Genomic DNA, 12965 nt, shown 5'->3' on the forward strand with positions numbered 1-12965 from the left:
AGGCCAGGAGAGAATGGGATGATATATTCAAACTATTGAAAGAAAAAAAACTGTCAACCAAGAACACTGTACCTGACAAAGCTATCATCCTTCAGAAATGAAAGAAGGATGACGACTTTCTGAAACAAACAAAAACTGAGGGAGTTTGTTACCACTAGACCTGCCTTACAAGAAATGCTGAAGGGAGCTCTTGGAGTGAAAGTATACTAATCAACATCATAAAAACATAAAAAGGTGTAGTGCAAAATTCACTGATAGTAGTAAATACATAGTCAAAGTTAGATTCTGTAGGGGCTGGCCTGGGGGTTAGTAGTTAAGTTTATGTGCTCCACTTCAGTGGCTTGGCATTCACAGGTTTGGATCACAGGCACGGACCTGCCACTGGTTGTCAAGCCACACTGTGGAGGCATCCCACATAAAATAGAGAAAGATTGGCACAGATGTTAGCTCAGTAATAACCTTCCTCAAGCAAAAGGAGGAAGATTGGCAACAGATGTTAGCTCAGAGCCAATCTTCCTCACCAAGAAATAAATATGTGTGTGTGTGTATATATATATATATATATACACACACACACTTTATTGTGTCATAAAACAATCATTTCTTCATTAATTAATAACTTATACATAATAGGTACTTAAAAAATGTTCACGAAGAATGCATGAATAAATCCATTAATTATTTTGAGCACGTACTATGTATAAGGCATTTTGTTAGAGGCTGGAGATACAAAGATAAAACATAAAAACTCATGTTAGAGAATGGTAAACTGGAGGTTTCAGTTACTATTGGACTTAATCAAAAAGGGTGATAAATGTGAGGTAGACTAGGAAGTATTAATAGTATATAAGCCTTGAAAGGCATTAGCATGAAGGGGAGATACTTGGCCCACTCTGTATTTCCTACTCTCACTGCTTCTAACTTGATTTATCTTTCCTAATACTCTTATTTGCTGCACATATTCTTAGATTCAGAGGCATAGCCGTCTTGGAAACATGACTGTGCAAAAATGATCCATAATATTATTGGTTCCAGTTTTGTTTAAAAGATGGTAAATGGGTAAATTCCCATTTACATGAAATTAAATATTCCTTGTCGGAGATTCTTAGATCCTTGAATTACTTGACACTGAATAACCATAACATTTTTAGGTGGAAATTAGGAGCACTTAAGTTACTATATGGTGTAAATGGGACTGAGTAGGGCATTTTTAATGAAGAAAGAAAAGAACCAGCTGCTAGAGCTTTTAAGTGTGTCCTGCATTTGAAAAGTTGCCTGGAATCAATCACCTTGGTCTTTTGGGCTTTAAGAGGCTTGTTTCAATGGGAGAAAAATTGTATTTGTGAAATCTGATAATTAAAATGCTAGATAGTGATCAGAAACATGGCACAGTATATTGATCAGGAAAAAATTAAGAAATTTAAGCTGACAATGTGTTTTTTAGCTTTTTCTTATAAAAATGTTTAGAATAAATGAGTAAGGTATTAAGAGATATAAATATCCTAAAAAGCCTTTTGTATGTATTTCAAAAAAGAAAAAAACTTTAAATGGTTACTGAAAAAGTAAGCCTGAAGTAGTGCTATAGCTTGTCAATTTAAGCAAAGCTTTCATTTATTTATTAGGTTTGCTGAGGAAGGTCTACCGTGAGCTAACATCTGTTGCCAGTCTTCCTGCATCGTGTACATGGGTCACGGCCACAGCGTTAGCTGACAAGTGGTGTAGCTCTGCGCCTGGGATCTGAATCCCGCAAACCTGAGCCCCCAAAGCAGAGCGCGCTGAACTTAACCACTACACCATGGGGCTGGCCTTGCAACCAAAACTTTTTATTAGTGTTTAGGATTTTTGAGTGGCATAACTAGGCAAAAAGTACTTTGGAGCTGTTAAACACTAAAAATACCAATTAATTTGAGAAGTTCACGATGATTTCTAAAATATGAAATATGCTTGTGAAAGACAGGAACAAGGCATAAATCTTTAAATTATTTTTCTTGTCTAAAGGAACAGTAGATTGATGTTAAAAATGTGTGAATGATTGTTTTCCCACTTAAAAAGTTCCTGAAATTATGTGGTACAAGAGAACATAAGTAGAACTACCCATTGTTAGTGACTAAGCTTATTCATGTACTGTAGTTTCTTCTTTATATTGTAGGGTTTTTTGTTCCTTTCCCTTTAAAAGTTTGTGAAATTATGTCGTGCCAGGAAATGTCTTTGAAACAACCTATTATTACCATAATGCTAAATCTGCCATATACTCTGCCTTCTTTTTTTTACGTTTTAGGTCTCATGAGTTACGATCCAAGATTCTTTCATTGCAGTTACTTCTATCCATTCTGCAGAATGCAGGACCTGTTTTCAGGACAAATGAGATGTTTATTAATGCTATTAAGCAGTATCTGTGTGTTGCTCTCTCAAAAAACGGAGTCTCATCTGTTCCAGAGGTTTTTGAGCTTTCTCTTTCCATATTTCTTACTTTGTTGTCAAACTTCAAGACGCATCTGAAGATGCAAATTGAGGTATGTTCCACATTTAGGCATTGTTGGATATTTGATTTGTTTCATGTTAAATCAGATTATTAATAGCCTGAGAAGTTTTTCAGAATGTGAAATAATATTTGTGTATTGTCATGTACTTCTTTTTTTCATTCACCTGTTCAACTAACATGTGCCTACAAAGTACTAAGTATACTGGGCAATCACAAAGGATGCAAAATGAAATTAAGACACAGCCTACAAGGAATTTATACTAGTTGAATGAATGATTCTGGTTGTCTTGAATTAATTTGATCCTCACAAAACCTTGCATTGTATATATGGTATGTAATTGTGAATTTGGTTGTCTTAAAAGAAGGCTCTCTATATACTTTGCGTGGTTTTAAGCCATTTAAGTTTTTGGCATATTAAAGAGGTGATCAAGAAGTATTGTATTTTAGGATCTTTGAAAATTTAATTTTTTCTTTGATTTTTTTTTCTATTTTAGGCATTATAGTCCTAAAGTTTTCTTCCAAGGTCTTTGGGAGTAGAATAACAGTTATGTGGTTCTAAAATATTTCCAGAGCCTTAGCGAAACTAAGTTAGGGAATCTGCCAACCGTGTCTGCATGTATCTGCAGATGTACCGATCCTTGATCTTTTGTTTTCACTTTCAAATAATTGAGTATTTGGAAATAGTACTTTATGTTTCATCCATTTAATGGGTGCTTTTTCAAAAAAGCATTTTTCATTTGTTATCTTTGGAAAAATATCTGTTCATATCCTCTGCCCATTTTTTGATCAGGTGGTTGATTTTTTTTGTTGAGTTGTATGAGTTCTTTTTATATTTTGGAAGTTAACCCCTTGTTGGATATGTGATTTGGAAATATTTTCTCCTAATGGTGGGTTGTCTTTTTGTTTTGTTGATGGGTTCGTTTGCTGGGCAGAAGCTTTTTAGTTTGATGTAGTCCCATTTGTTTATTTTTTCTTTTGTTTCCCTCGCGTGAGTAGACATGGTGTTCAAAAAGATACTGCCAAGACCAATGTCAAAGAGTATCCTGCCTGTATTTTCTTCTAGGAGTTTTATGGTTTCAGGTCTTACATTCAAGTCTTTAATCCATTTTGAGTTAATTTTTGTATATGGTGTAACATAATGTTCTACTTTCATTCTTTTGCATGTGGCTGTCCAGTTTTCCCAGCACCACTTATTGAAGAGACCTTCATTTCTACGTTGTGTGTTCTTAGCTCCTTTGGCAAAGATGAACTGTCCATAGATGTGTGGTTTTATTTCTAGGCTTTCAATCGATTCCATTGATCTTTGTATCTCTTTTTCTGCTAATACCCAGCTGTTTTGATTCCTGTAGCTTTCTAGTATAATTTCAATTCAGGGACTGTGAAACTCCAATTTTGTTCTTTTTTCTCAGGATTGCTTTGGCTATTTGGAGTCTTTTGTTGTCCCATATAAATTTTAGGCTTCTTTGTTCTATTTCTGTGAGAATGTCATTGGGATTCTGATTGGGATTGCATTGAATCTGTAGATTGCTTTAGGTCATATGGACTTTTGACTCTGTTTATTCTTTCAGTCCATGACCATGGAATAACTTTCCATTTCTTTATGTCTTCTTTGATTTCTTTCAATACTGTATTATAGTTTTCAGCGTACAGGGCTTTCACCTCCTTGGTTAAATTTATTTCTAGGTATTTTATTCTTTTTGTTCAGATTGTAAATGGGACTGTTTTCTTGACTTCACTTTCTGCTAGTTCGTTATTAGTGTGTAGAATGCAGCTGATTTTTGTATGTTGATTTTGTATCCTGCAACTTTACTGTATTTGTTGATTATTTCTAGTAGTTTGTTGGTGGATTCTGTAGGATTTTCTGTGTAGTATTATGTTGTTTGCAAATAGTGAGAATTTCACTTTCTCCTTTCCAATTTGGATACATTCTATTTCTTTTTCTTGCCTAAATCCTCTGGCTAAAACTTCCAGTATCATGTTACATAAGAGTGGCAAGAGTGGGCATCCTTGTCTTTTTCTTAATCTCAGAAGAAGGGCTTTCAGTTTTTCTCCATTGAGATGTTGCCTGTGGGTTTGTCATATATGGCCTTTATTATGTTGAGATACTTTCCTTCTATACCCATTTTATTGAGAGAATTTATCATAAATAGATGTTGGATCTTGTCAGTTTGTTTTTTTTTTTTTTTTTGCATCTGTTGAGGTGGTCATGTGGTTTTTATTCCTCATTTTGTTAATATGGTTAATGTGATCATTGATTTATTTGTGGATGTTGAACCATCCCTGCATTCCTGGAATAAATCCCACCTGATCATGGTGTGTGACCATTTTAATGTATTGTTTTCAATTTGCACATTTTGTGAGGATTTTTACATCTATGTTTATCAGTGATATTGGCCTGTAGTTTTCTTTTTTTGTGTTATCCTTGTCTGGTTTTTGTATCAGGGTGATGTTGGCCTCGTGGATTGAGTTAGGTAGCTTCCCCTCCTCTTCAGTTTTTTAGAAGAGTTTGAGAAGGATAGGTATTAAGTCCTCTTTGAATGTTGAATAGAATTCACCAAGGAAGCTGCCAGGTCCTAGACTTTTGTTTTTTCAGAGGTTTTTGATTACTCTTTCAGTCTCTTTGGTTGTGATTGGTCTATTCAAATTCTCTATTTCTTCTTGATTCAGTTTTGGGAGGTTGTATGATTCTAAAAATTTATCCGTTTTTGTCTGTGGTATCCGGTTTGTTGGCGTATAACTTTTCATAATATTCTCTCATAATCCTTTGTATTTCTGTGGTGTCCATTGTGACTTCTTTTCTTTCATTTCTGATTTTATTTGAGTCTTCTCTTTTCTTAGTCTAGCTAAGGGTTTGTCAGTTTTATCTTCTCAAAAAACCAGCTCTTACTTTCATTGATCCTTTATATTGTTTTTTAGTCTCTGTTTTGTTTATTTCTGATCTGATTTTTACTATATCCTTCCTTCTGCTGACTTTGGGCTTTGGTTGTTCTTCTTTCTCTTATTCTTTTAGGTATAGGGTAAGCTTCTTTATTTGAAATTTTTCTTGTTTGTTGAGGTAGGCTTATATTGTGATGAGGTACTCTAGTACCTTTTTTGTATCCCATAAGAGTTGGTGTGTTGTAATTTCATTTTCATTTGTCTCTACATATTTTTTCATTTGTCCTTTTGATTTCTTCATTGACCCAGTAGTTGTTGAGTAGCATGCTGTTTGGTTTTCACATATTTGTGACTTTCCTAGCTTTTATCTTGTTGTTGATTTCTAGTTCATAGCACTGTGGTTGGAAAAGATGCTTGATTTGATTTCAGTCTTCTTAAATTTATTGAGACTTGCTTTGTTTCCCAACATATTGTTTATCTTTGAGAATGTTCCCTGTGCACTTGAGAAGAATGTGTTTCTGCTGTTTTTGGGTGGAGTGTTTTATGTATATCTCTTAAATCCATCTGGTCTAGTGTTTCATTTAAGTTCACCATTTCTTTGTTGGCTTTCTGGTGGATGATCTATCCGTTGATGTTAAGGTGTTAAGGTTCCCTGCTACTATTGTGTTGCTGTGGATTTCTCCCTTTTGGTCTGTTAATAGTTGCTTTCTATACTTCGGTGTTCCTGTTTTCGGTGCATATATGTTAATGTTAATAAGTATTATGTCTTCTTGGTGGAATATCCCTTTTATCATTATACAATGCCCGTCTTTGGCTTTTATTATCTTTTTTATTTGAACTCCACTCTGTCTGATATAAGTATGGCTACACCTGCTTTGTTTTGTTTGCCATTTGCTTGGAGTATTATCTTCCATTCCTTCACTCTGAGCCTATGTTTGTCTTTAGAGCTGAGAGATGTTTCCTGGAGGCAGCAAATTGTTGGGTCTTTTTTAATCCATCCTGCCACTCTGTTTCTTTTGATTGGTGAATTCGGTCCGTTTCCATTTAGAGTGATGATTGATATATGAGGGCTGAATATTGCCATGTTATCTTTTGTTTTCTGGTTGTTCTATATTTCCATTGTTTCTTTTCCCTTGTATTTCTGACTGCCACTTCACTTTGGTGGTTTTCTGTGATGGTTTTCTCAATATTCTGTTTTTTATGGTTTGTGACTCTGCTCTGATTTTTTGTTTAGTGGTTACCATGAAGTTTGTATAAAAGATCTCATAGATGAGATGGTCCTTTTTCTGCTGATAGCTTCTTATCTCCATTAGCCTAACCAGGTTCCATCTATTTCTTCTTCCCCTTCTATGTTTTTATTGTCACAAATTACTCTTTTTTGTGTTTTGAGTGTGGGGTTAAATTGAAGCATTTATAGTTATTTTTGATGCGTTCTCTCCCTTTATCTTTTATGTTATTCTTAAGTGTTTGCTAACCTGTTCTGATATAGAGCTGCAATTTTCTGATTTTGTCTGTTTATATCCTTGCTCAAAGCTTTTTCAACCTTTGCCTTTTTGTTTCAGGTAGGAAGGCTCCCTTCATTATTTCTTATAAGACATGTCTAGTGGTGATAAACTCCCTCAGCTTTTGTTTTATCTGGGAAACCTTTTATTTCTTGTCATATCTGAAAGATAATTTCACTAGATAGAGTATGCTTGTCTGATAGTTTTGTATTTCAGCATTTTGAATATATCACTCCATTCTCTCCTAGCCTGTCTGAGGTTTCTGCTGAGAAATTTGCTGAAAGCCTGATGGGGGTTCCTTTGTAGGTTATTTTTGCCTTTCTTGCTGCTGTTAATATTTTTTCTTTGTCATTGACTGTTGACAGTTTTAATATTTCATGTCTTGGAGAAGGTCTTTTTACATTGATGTAATTAGGACTTCTCTTGGCTTCATGTGCTTGTATATCCATTTTCTTCCCTAGGTTCGGGAAGTTCTCGGCCATTATTTCTTTGAACAGGCTCTTGCTCCTTTCACCTTCACTTCTCCCTCTAGAATACCTGTAATCTTTATGTTACCTTTCCTAATTGAGTTGGATATTTCTCAAAGAATTTCTTCATTTTTTTAAAAATCTCAGTTCTTTCTCTTCCTCCAGCTGAATCATTTCTACGTTTCTATTTTCATCGCACTAATTCTCTCCTCCATAAGGTCTACTCTGTTTTTTATGCCTTCTGGATTATTTTTTATCTCATTGTGTTCTTTATATCCAGAATTTCTGGGGTTTTTTTTTTTCAGAGCTTCAGTCTCTTTGCTGAAGTATTCGTTTTGTTCGTTAATTTTATTCCTGAATTCATTGAATTGTCTTTCTGAGTTTTTTCTAACTCGTTGAGTTTCTTTATGACAGCTATTTTGAATGCTCTCTCAGTTAAATTATAATTTTCTGTGACTTCAGGTTTGGTTTTTGGAGAGTTGTCATTTTCCTTCTGTTCTGCCATGTTACCGTTGTTCTTTATGGTGTTTGATGAATTGATCCTCTGCCGGTGCATTTGTAGTAGTAACCACCTTTCTTACTTGGGTACAGCTTCAGTTACTTTGGTTCTGGTCACCTTAGTCTCGTGTTCCTCCACTGTCTCTCTGTGGGCTTGGATGCTGCGGTGCCATGCACCACATGCACTGCTCTTCTTGGCTCATCTTGGGGTTATGATTGCACACTGCTGTCTGGGCTGCTAGGTTCATGAGTGTCACTGTCTCTGGCAGGGGTTTGGGGACCTGGGAACTTGTATGCAGCCTCCGTTGCTGGTGGAGCTGGTGCTGGGGTTGCCACCACTGTGGGCTAGGTCACTGCTTCTGCTGTGGTTCCTGATGCTTCTGGTCACAGGTTCCCCCAGCCACCGCTGGGGCTGGGCACGGGCTGGTTTTTCTCTTCCCACCCCATCTCCTTGTTGTTGTGCCAGTCAGGCTGCTCTGTGATCATGGTGGCCAGGTGGCTGCCACTCGGTAGGCGCATTTGCATGGGCAGTGCGGCTGTGGCTTGGTTTGGTGCTCCTGCAAGCCAGGCTACCACCACTCCATGGGTGTTTGCACACAGGCTAGGCTGCCCCTGTCTCCGCTCACGGTCACGCTAGCCCCTGTGTGAGGATATACGTCCTGGATTGCGGCTGCCATGGAGGGGGGAGGTGGCTGCTCCCCTAGTTCCACTGCTTGTTGAGAGTCCAGTCGACCCATCTGAGGATGTATAACTGAATGGATCTCTCAGGTGTTCTGTTGTGCTGTGTAGAGAATCCTCTCTTGGTTTATAGATGTTGTAATTTAGAGAGGCGAGACAAAGGGAACAACTCACTCTACCACGATGCTGATGTCACTCGTTTTATTCTTAAATAGTCACAGTTACTCACTACTGTAACGTATGCTCCTATTGGACACCACACAACTTCTTAGACCTCAGAATCAATTGGGACACTGCCACTCTCATTTTCTATTCTTCATTGATTTTCATGCACTACCTGCTTATTATCATAACAACCACTAAAACCCAGGTTTGCAAAAATAATGATGTGGTTGAATGAAATGTAGTGTGATCCAACTGATCTAATTCTGAAACTGAATGATCTTGCAAGGTATCTAACAGATGTATTTCCCTCTGAATTTTCCCTCAGAAATTCTCATGGCATTCCTCTGAGTTTACTGCAGCATTCTAGAGTGCTTTGGTGCAGTGTTTGGGAACTGTGGCCATAAATATTTATTGAATGCCTACGTATGCCATGTGGTGTGGACACAGTTCTTAGCAAGAAAGACCTGGTCCCTTCTCTCTTAGAGCTTACAGTCTTACAGGAAATTCTGACATAAAGCAAGTAATAGAAATTTGTTGAATTTTGTGAGAGAAAAGCTTGTTACAAGGGTACCTCACCAAATTTGGGTGAGAAAATGTTAGTCATCCTATATTATAAATATGAATTTCTGGTTTCATAATACATATGTTCCATAAATGTTTAAATGTTGGTTTTGGTTTTGTTTTCGGTCATCTCCTTAAGTCCCAGTCACTTTTCCAAAATAAATTTGCATCTGAAAATTCTGAGCTATTAAATTGAAATTTATTTCATTAGATTGAAAACTTTTGTGCTTGACATTATTCAATGTGAAGAATAGTGATAAATAGTTTATAGTTTTCGGACGGTAGAGATTTCCACTTGTGTGACTAATTATAAAAATATAGCAGCATGTGAGAATTAGATCCTTATTGTGTGTGCATTACAACATCAGTTACTTTTTAATCTAGGAACAATTAGGCTTGCCCTGTACTATAATATCTGGAAAATATAGCTGATGAACAGAGTATATATTCTCTTCTTTTAGAGGGTTAAAAAATGAAGTATGAGTTATATTAGTTTTGTAAATATATTCAAGAAATTATCACCCAGAGGAACTCCAAATGTTTGCAGATTTCTTTTGTAGTGGCTGTGTGATAGCAAACAAAACACAGCAATGTGAAGTGCGGTGCTCCTATTGCAGGGGCTCGATTAAGTCAACCACCCAAGTTACTTTAGTCCTGACGTCTGAGAGATGGAACTCAAGAGCAATTGAACTCCGGAGGAGCCTGGTCCTAATCTTTGCTCTGCAGCTTTGGGATATTTAAAAAGTGATCACATATGTGAATCATAAACAGTATTTTAAATAGAAATTTTCTCCTAATTGTAGGTGTTCTTTAAAGAAATTTTCCTGTACATTTTGGAAACTTCTACCAGCTCATTTGACCACAAATGGATGGTTATTCAGACGTTGACAAGGATTTGTGCAGGTATTTAAAATTCCTTCTTTGTTATCTCTTTCTTATTATGAGATATTTGAAAGTCCAGATATAGTCATACACTAGAGGCTTTTGTTAAAATTAATATATTGTATTTTTACAGATGCTCAGAGTGTAGTGGATATTTATGTAAACTATGACTGTGACTTAAATGCAGCAAATATATTTGAAAGGCTAGTAAATGATCTATCAAAAATTGCTCAAGGACGTGGCAGTCAAGAACTTGGTATGAGTAATGTTCAGGTAAGAACCTTAAAAACATTTTCAAATTTAAACTATGCCAAGGAAGAGCTATGTGTTTTCCTTAAAACATCTTTCTGTTTTTATTCTTTTTATGAATAATTTTGTAGGAATTGAGCCTGAGGAAAAAAGGTTTAGAATGCCTAGTGTCGATTTTGAAATGTATGGTTGAATGGAGTAAGGATCAATATGTGAATCCCAACTCTCAGACTACTCTTGGTAAGGTGACATTTTGAGTTACAACTCTGTCTTTTTGAGTAAATGTTACTTTGGAGGATAGTTGCAGATGCCATTAAGCCAGTTTCATGACATCTTTATTCATTTAGCTGATGAAGAAGTATTCTCTATGAGTTAAATAACAAACTTTAAAATTATGAATTTCCCCACTTAGTTATCCAAACTTTTTGTTTTCTAAATCTTCCTAAAAATATTTTGAATATTGTTAAAGCGTTTTTATGCAGTTTAAAGGATTATGATAGAAGAAAAATGTAAAAACCTATATACTTTGAGAAAATAAAAGCCAGTATGTTTTGAGAAGGTTGAGTTGTTCCTTTGTGTTTGACATTTACTTTTACTCAGAGGACAACTCGTAGCTGCGGGGCTCCCCTGGTGTGATCTTAGGACTTCTTTGAGGGAAGACTGTTCCTCATGAGGCATGAGCTGAGAGTGGAAACCCAGTGGATATACAGCGCTGCAACTGCCAAAAGAACTCCTTTTTTTTTTTTTTTTTTTAAAGAGTTTCTTTTTTCTCTTTTTTAATCTTTTTATTTTTTTTTTTTTTCTGCTTTATCTCCCCAAGCCCGCCCTGTACACAGTTGTGTATCTTAGTTGCAGGTCCTTCTAGTTGTGGGATGTGGGATGCCGCCTCAACGTAGCCTGACGAGCGGTGCCATGTCCACGCCCAGGATCCGAACCCTGGGCTGCCGCAGCGGAGCACACGAACTTAACCACTCAGCCACAGAGCCGGCCCCCAAAAGAACTCCTTTTAATGGTGCAAAGTGTACACATACTCATTGCAGTGTTTTAATATCAAAGTATATTGTCTGTTATGGCACCTGATATTTTATTTGTATTAAGTAGATATCTAAATGACATTGAAATATCTTGCCTTATTTGAAATTTTTTTTTTGCCTTTTCCTTTAACAGAATAGTTTACTGTATCAGTTTTTTCTACTTACAGGTCAGGAAAAACCCTCAGAGCAAGAGACGAGTGAAATTAAACAGCCTGAGACAATAAACAGATATGGAAGTTTAAATTCTCTGGAGTCAACATCATCATCAGGAATAGGCAGCTATAGTACACAGATGTCTGGCACTGATAATCCAGAACAATTTGAGGTCCTAAAACAACAAAAAGAAATAATAGAACAAGGGATAGATTTGTAAGTGTCTGATTTTAAGGAGAAATGTTATTGAATATCCCTCTGCCAGTGCTGTGCCACCCTTGCCCTGGGTTTCTCTACATCTTCAGATTATTTTTATTCCCTTCTTACCACCTTTCAGTCAGTGAAATGGGTAGTTCCCCTGGATCCAAGACTTCTAGCAGCTCTCCTTATTCCGCTCCTCTTCTTCACTGCAGTCTAGCCCAAACATACCTTTGTAATACACATGAAATTAATTTTGCACCATATTTTATATGCTGTTGATGAATATCATCTGTGCAGTTTTGCCTTGTTCATTTAGCTCAGTTATAAAAGGCCCCATTGTATTTCCTAAGCAGGTGACAACTCAAAAATTTAAAGTATGAAACTTCTAATAGCTAGCATTGCTCCTTTATAGATTTTATATTTTCTCCAATTGGTTTACAAATGTGCTACTCGTGTTATTGAGCCATTGTTATTGATGTCATTTTTATGTTTTGGTAAGGTGGTAATCTCTTTTCCAGCCTGGCTACTCTGCCAGTCCCTGATCTTGTGCAATCAGTTTTCCCACTAAGCTATGTGATGTCAGGCTGCTCCCAGACTATTTCCTGTCTAAACACTGACATGCTACTTTCCTTCCTCTTATCACTCATCTCTTCTTTCAAAGAGATGCTATAAGGAAAAATGAATTTGCTGGCCTTTCTCCATGAATCTAGCACTGTAAACAGTTAAAAATTCCCTTGCATGTTTACTTGGTTTGCTACTTTTGCTGTAAAGCATTTCTTCCTGAATCTTAAGCAGTACCTTTTGGTGATTGTTCAAGTACCCTTTTTTTCAGTGTTGTTAAAAAAAGTTTTTGTCACAAAATGTACACTTATTCTTTGTTATAAAACCTTGCAAAATTGCATCAGGAAATAGCCATTGATATTCCTTCATTCTAATTTTTCATTCAGTATCTATCAAAGTCTCATCTGTTCTAGACATTATGCAAGGTCCTGTGGAAACTTGATGAATGAAACAGTCCTTGCTTTTAAGGGGCTCATGGTCTAGTATGTGTAAACAGATATTCATATTGAAATTCTGCTGTCACTCAGCAAACACATATTTGGTATTTGGGACTGTGTGCCAAGAACCATGAAGGCACTGGTCATTGTATTCAAGATTACAGTCTAAATATGGGCGAAGTATTTTTTTAAAATACAGTCATGCACCATGCAATTAC

General features: G+C 36.3%; 1 protein-coding gene across 4 annotated transcripts in view; it reads left to right on the top strand.

The window, feature by feature from the left end:
* Positions 1–12965, top strand: part of ARFGEF1 (ARF guanine nucleotide exchange factor 1) — a 157232-nt gene that overhangs the window by 88317 nt on the left and 55950 nt on the right. For all 4 annotated transcript variants that reach the window (XR_011493169.1, XM_044780257.2, XM_070481146.1 and 1 more), the window contains exons 10-14: positions 2279–2513; positions 10034–10133; positions 10246–10385; positions 10493–10601; positions 11563–11764. Coding sequence is in view for 3 of the 4 variants with exons in the window: in XM_044780257.2 (XP_044636192.1) it covers positions 2279–2513; positions 10034–10133; positions 10246–10385; positions 10493–10601; positions 11563–11764 (786 nt within the window). In the remaining variant the exon portion in view is untranslated. The remainder of the gene's footprint in view (positions 1–2278; positions 2514–10033; positions 10134–10245; positions 10386–10492; positions 10602–11562; positions 11765–12965) is intronic.

This window comes from Equus asinus, chromosome 12, assembly GCF_041296235.1.
Source record: "Equus asinus isolate D_3611 breed Donkey chromosome 12, EquAss-T2T_v2, whole genome shotgun sequence".
Taxonomy (NCBI): domain Eukaryota; kingdom Metazoa; phylum Chordata; class Mammalia; order Perissodactyla; family Equidae; genus Equus; species Equus asinus.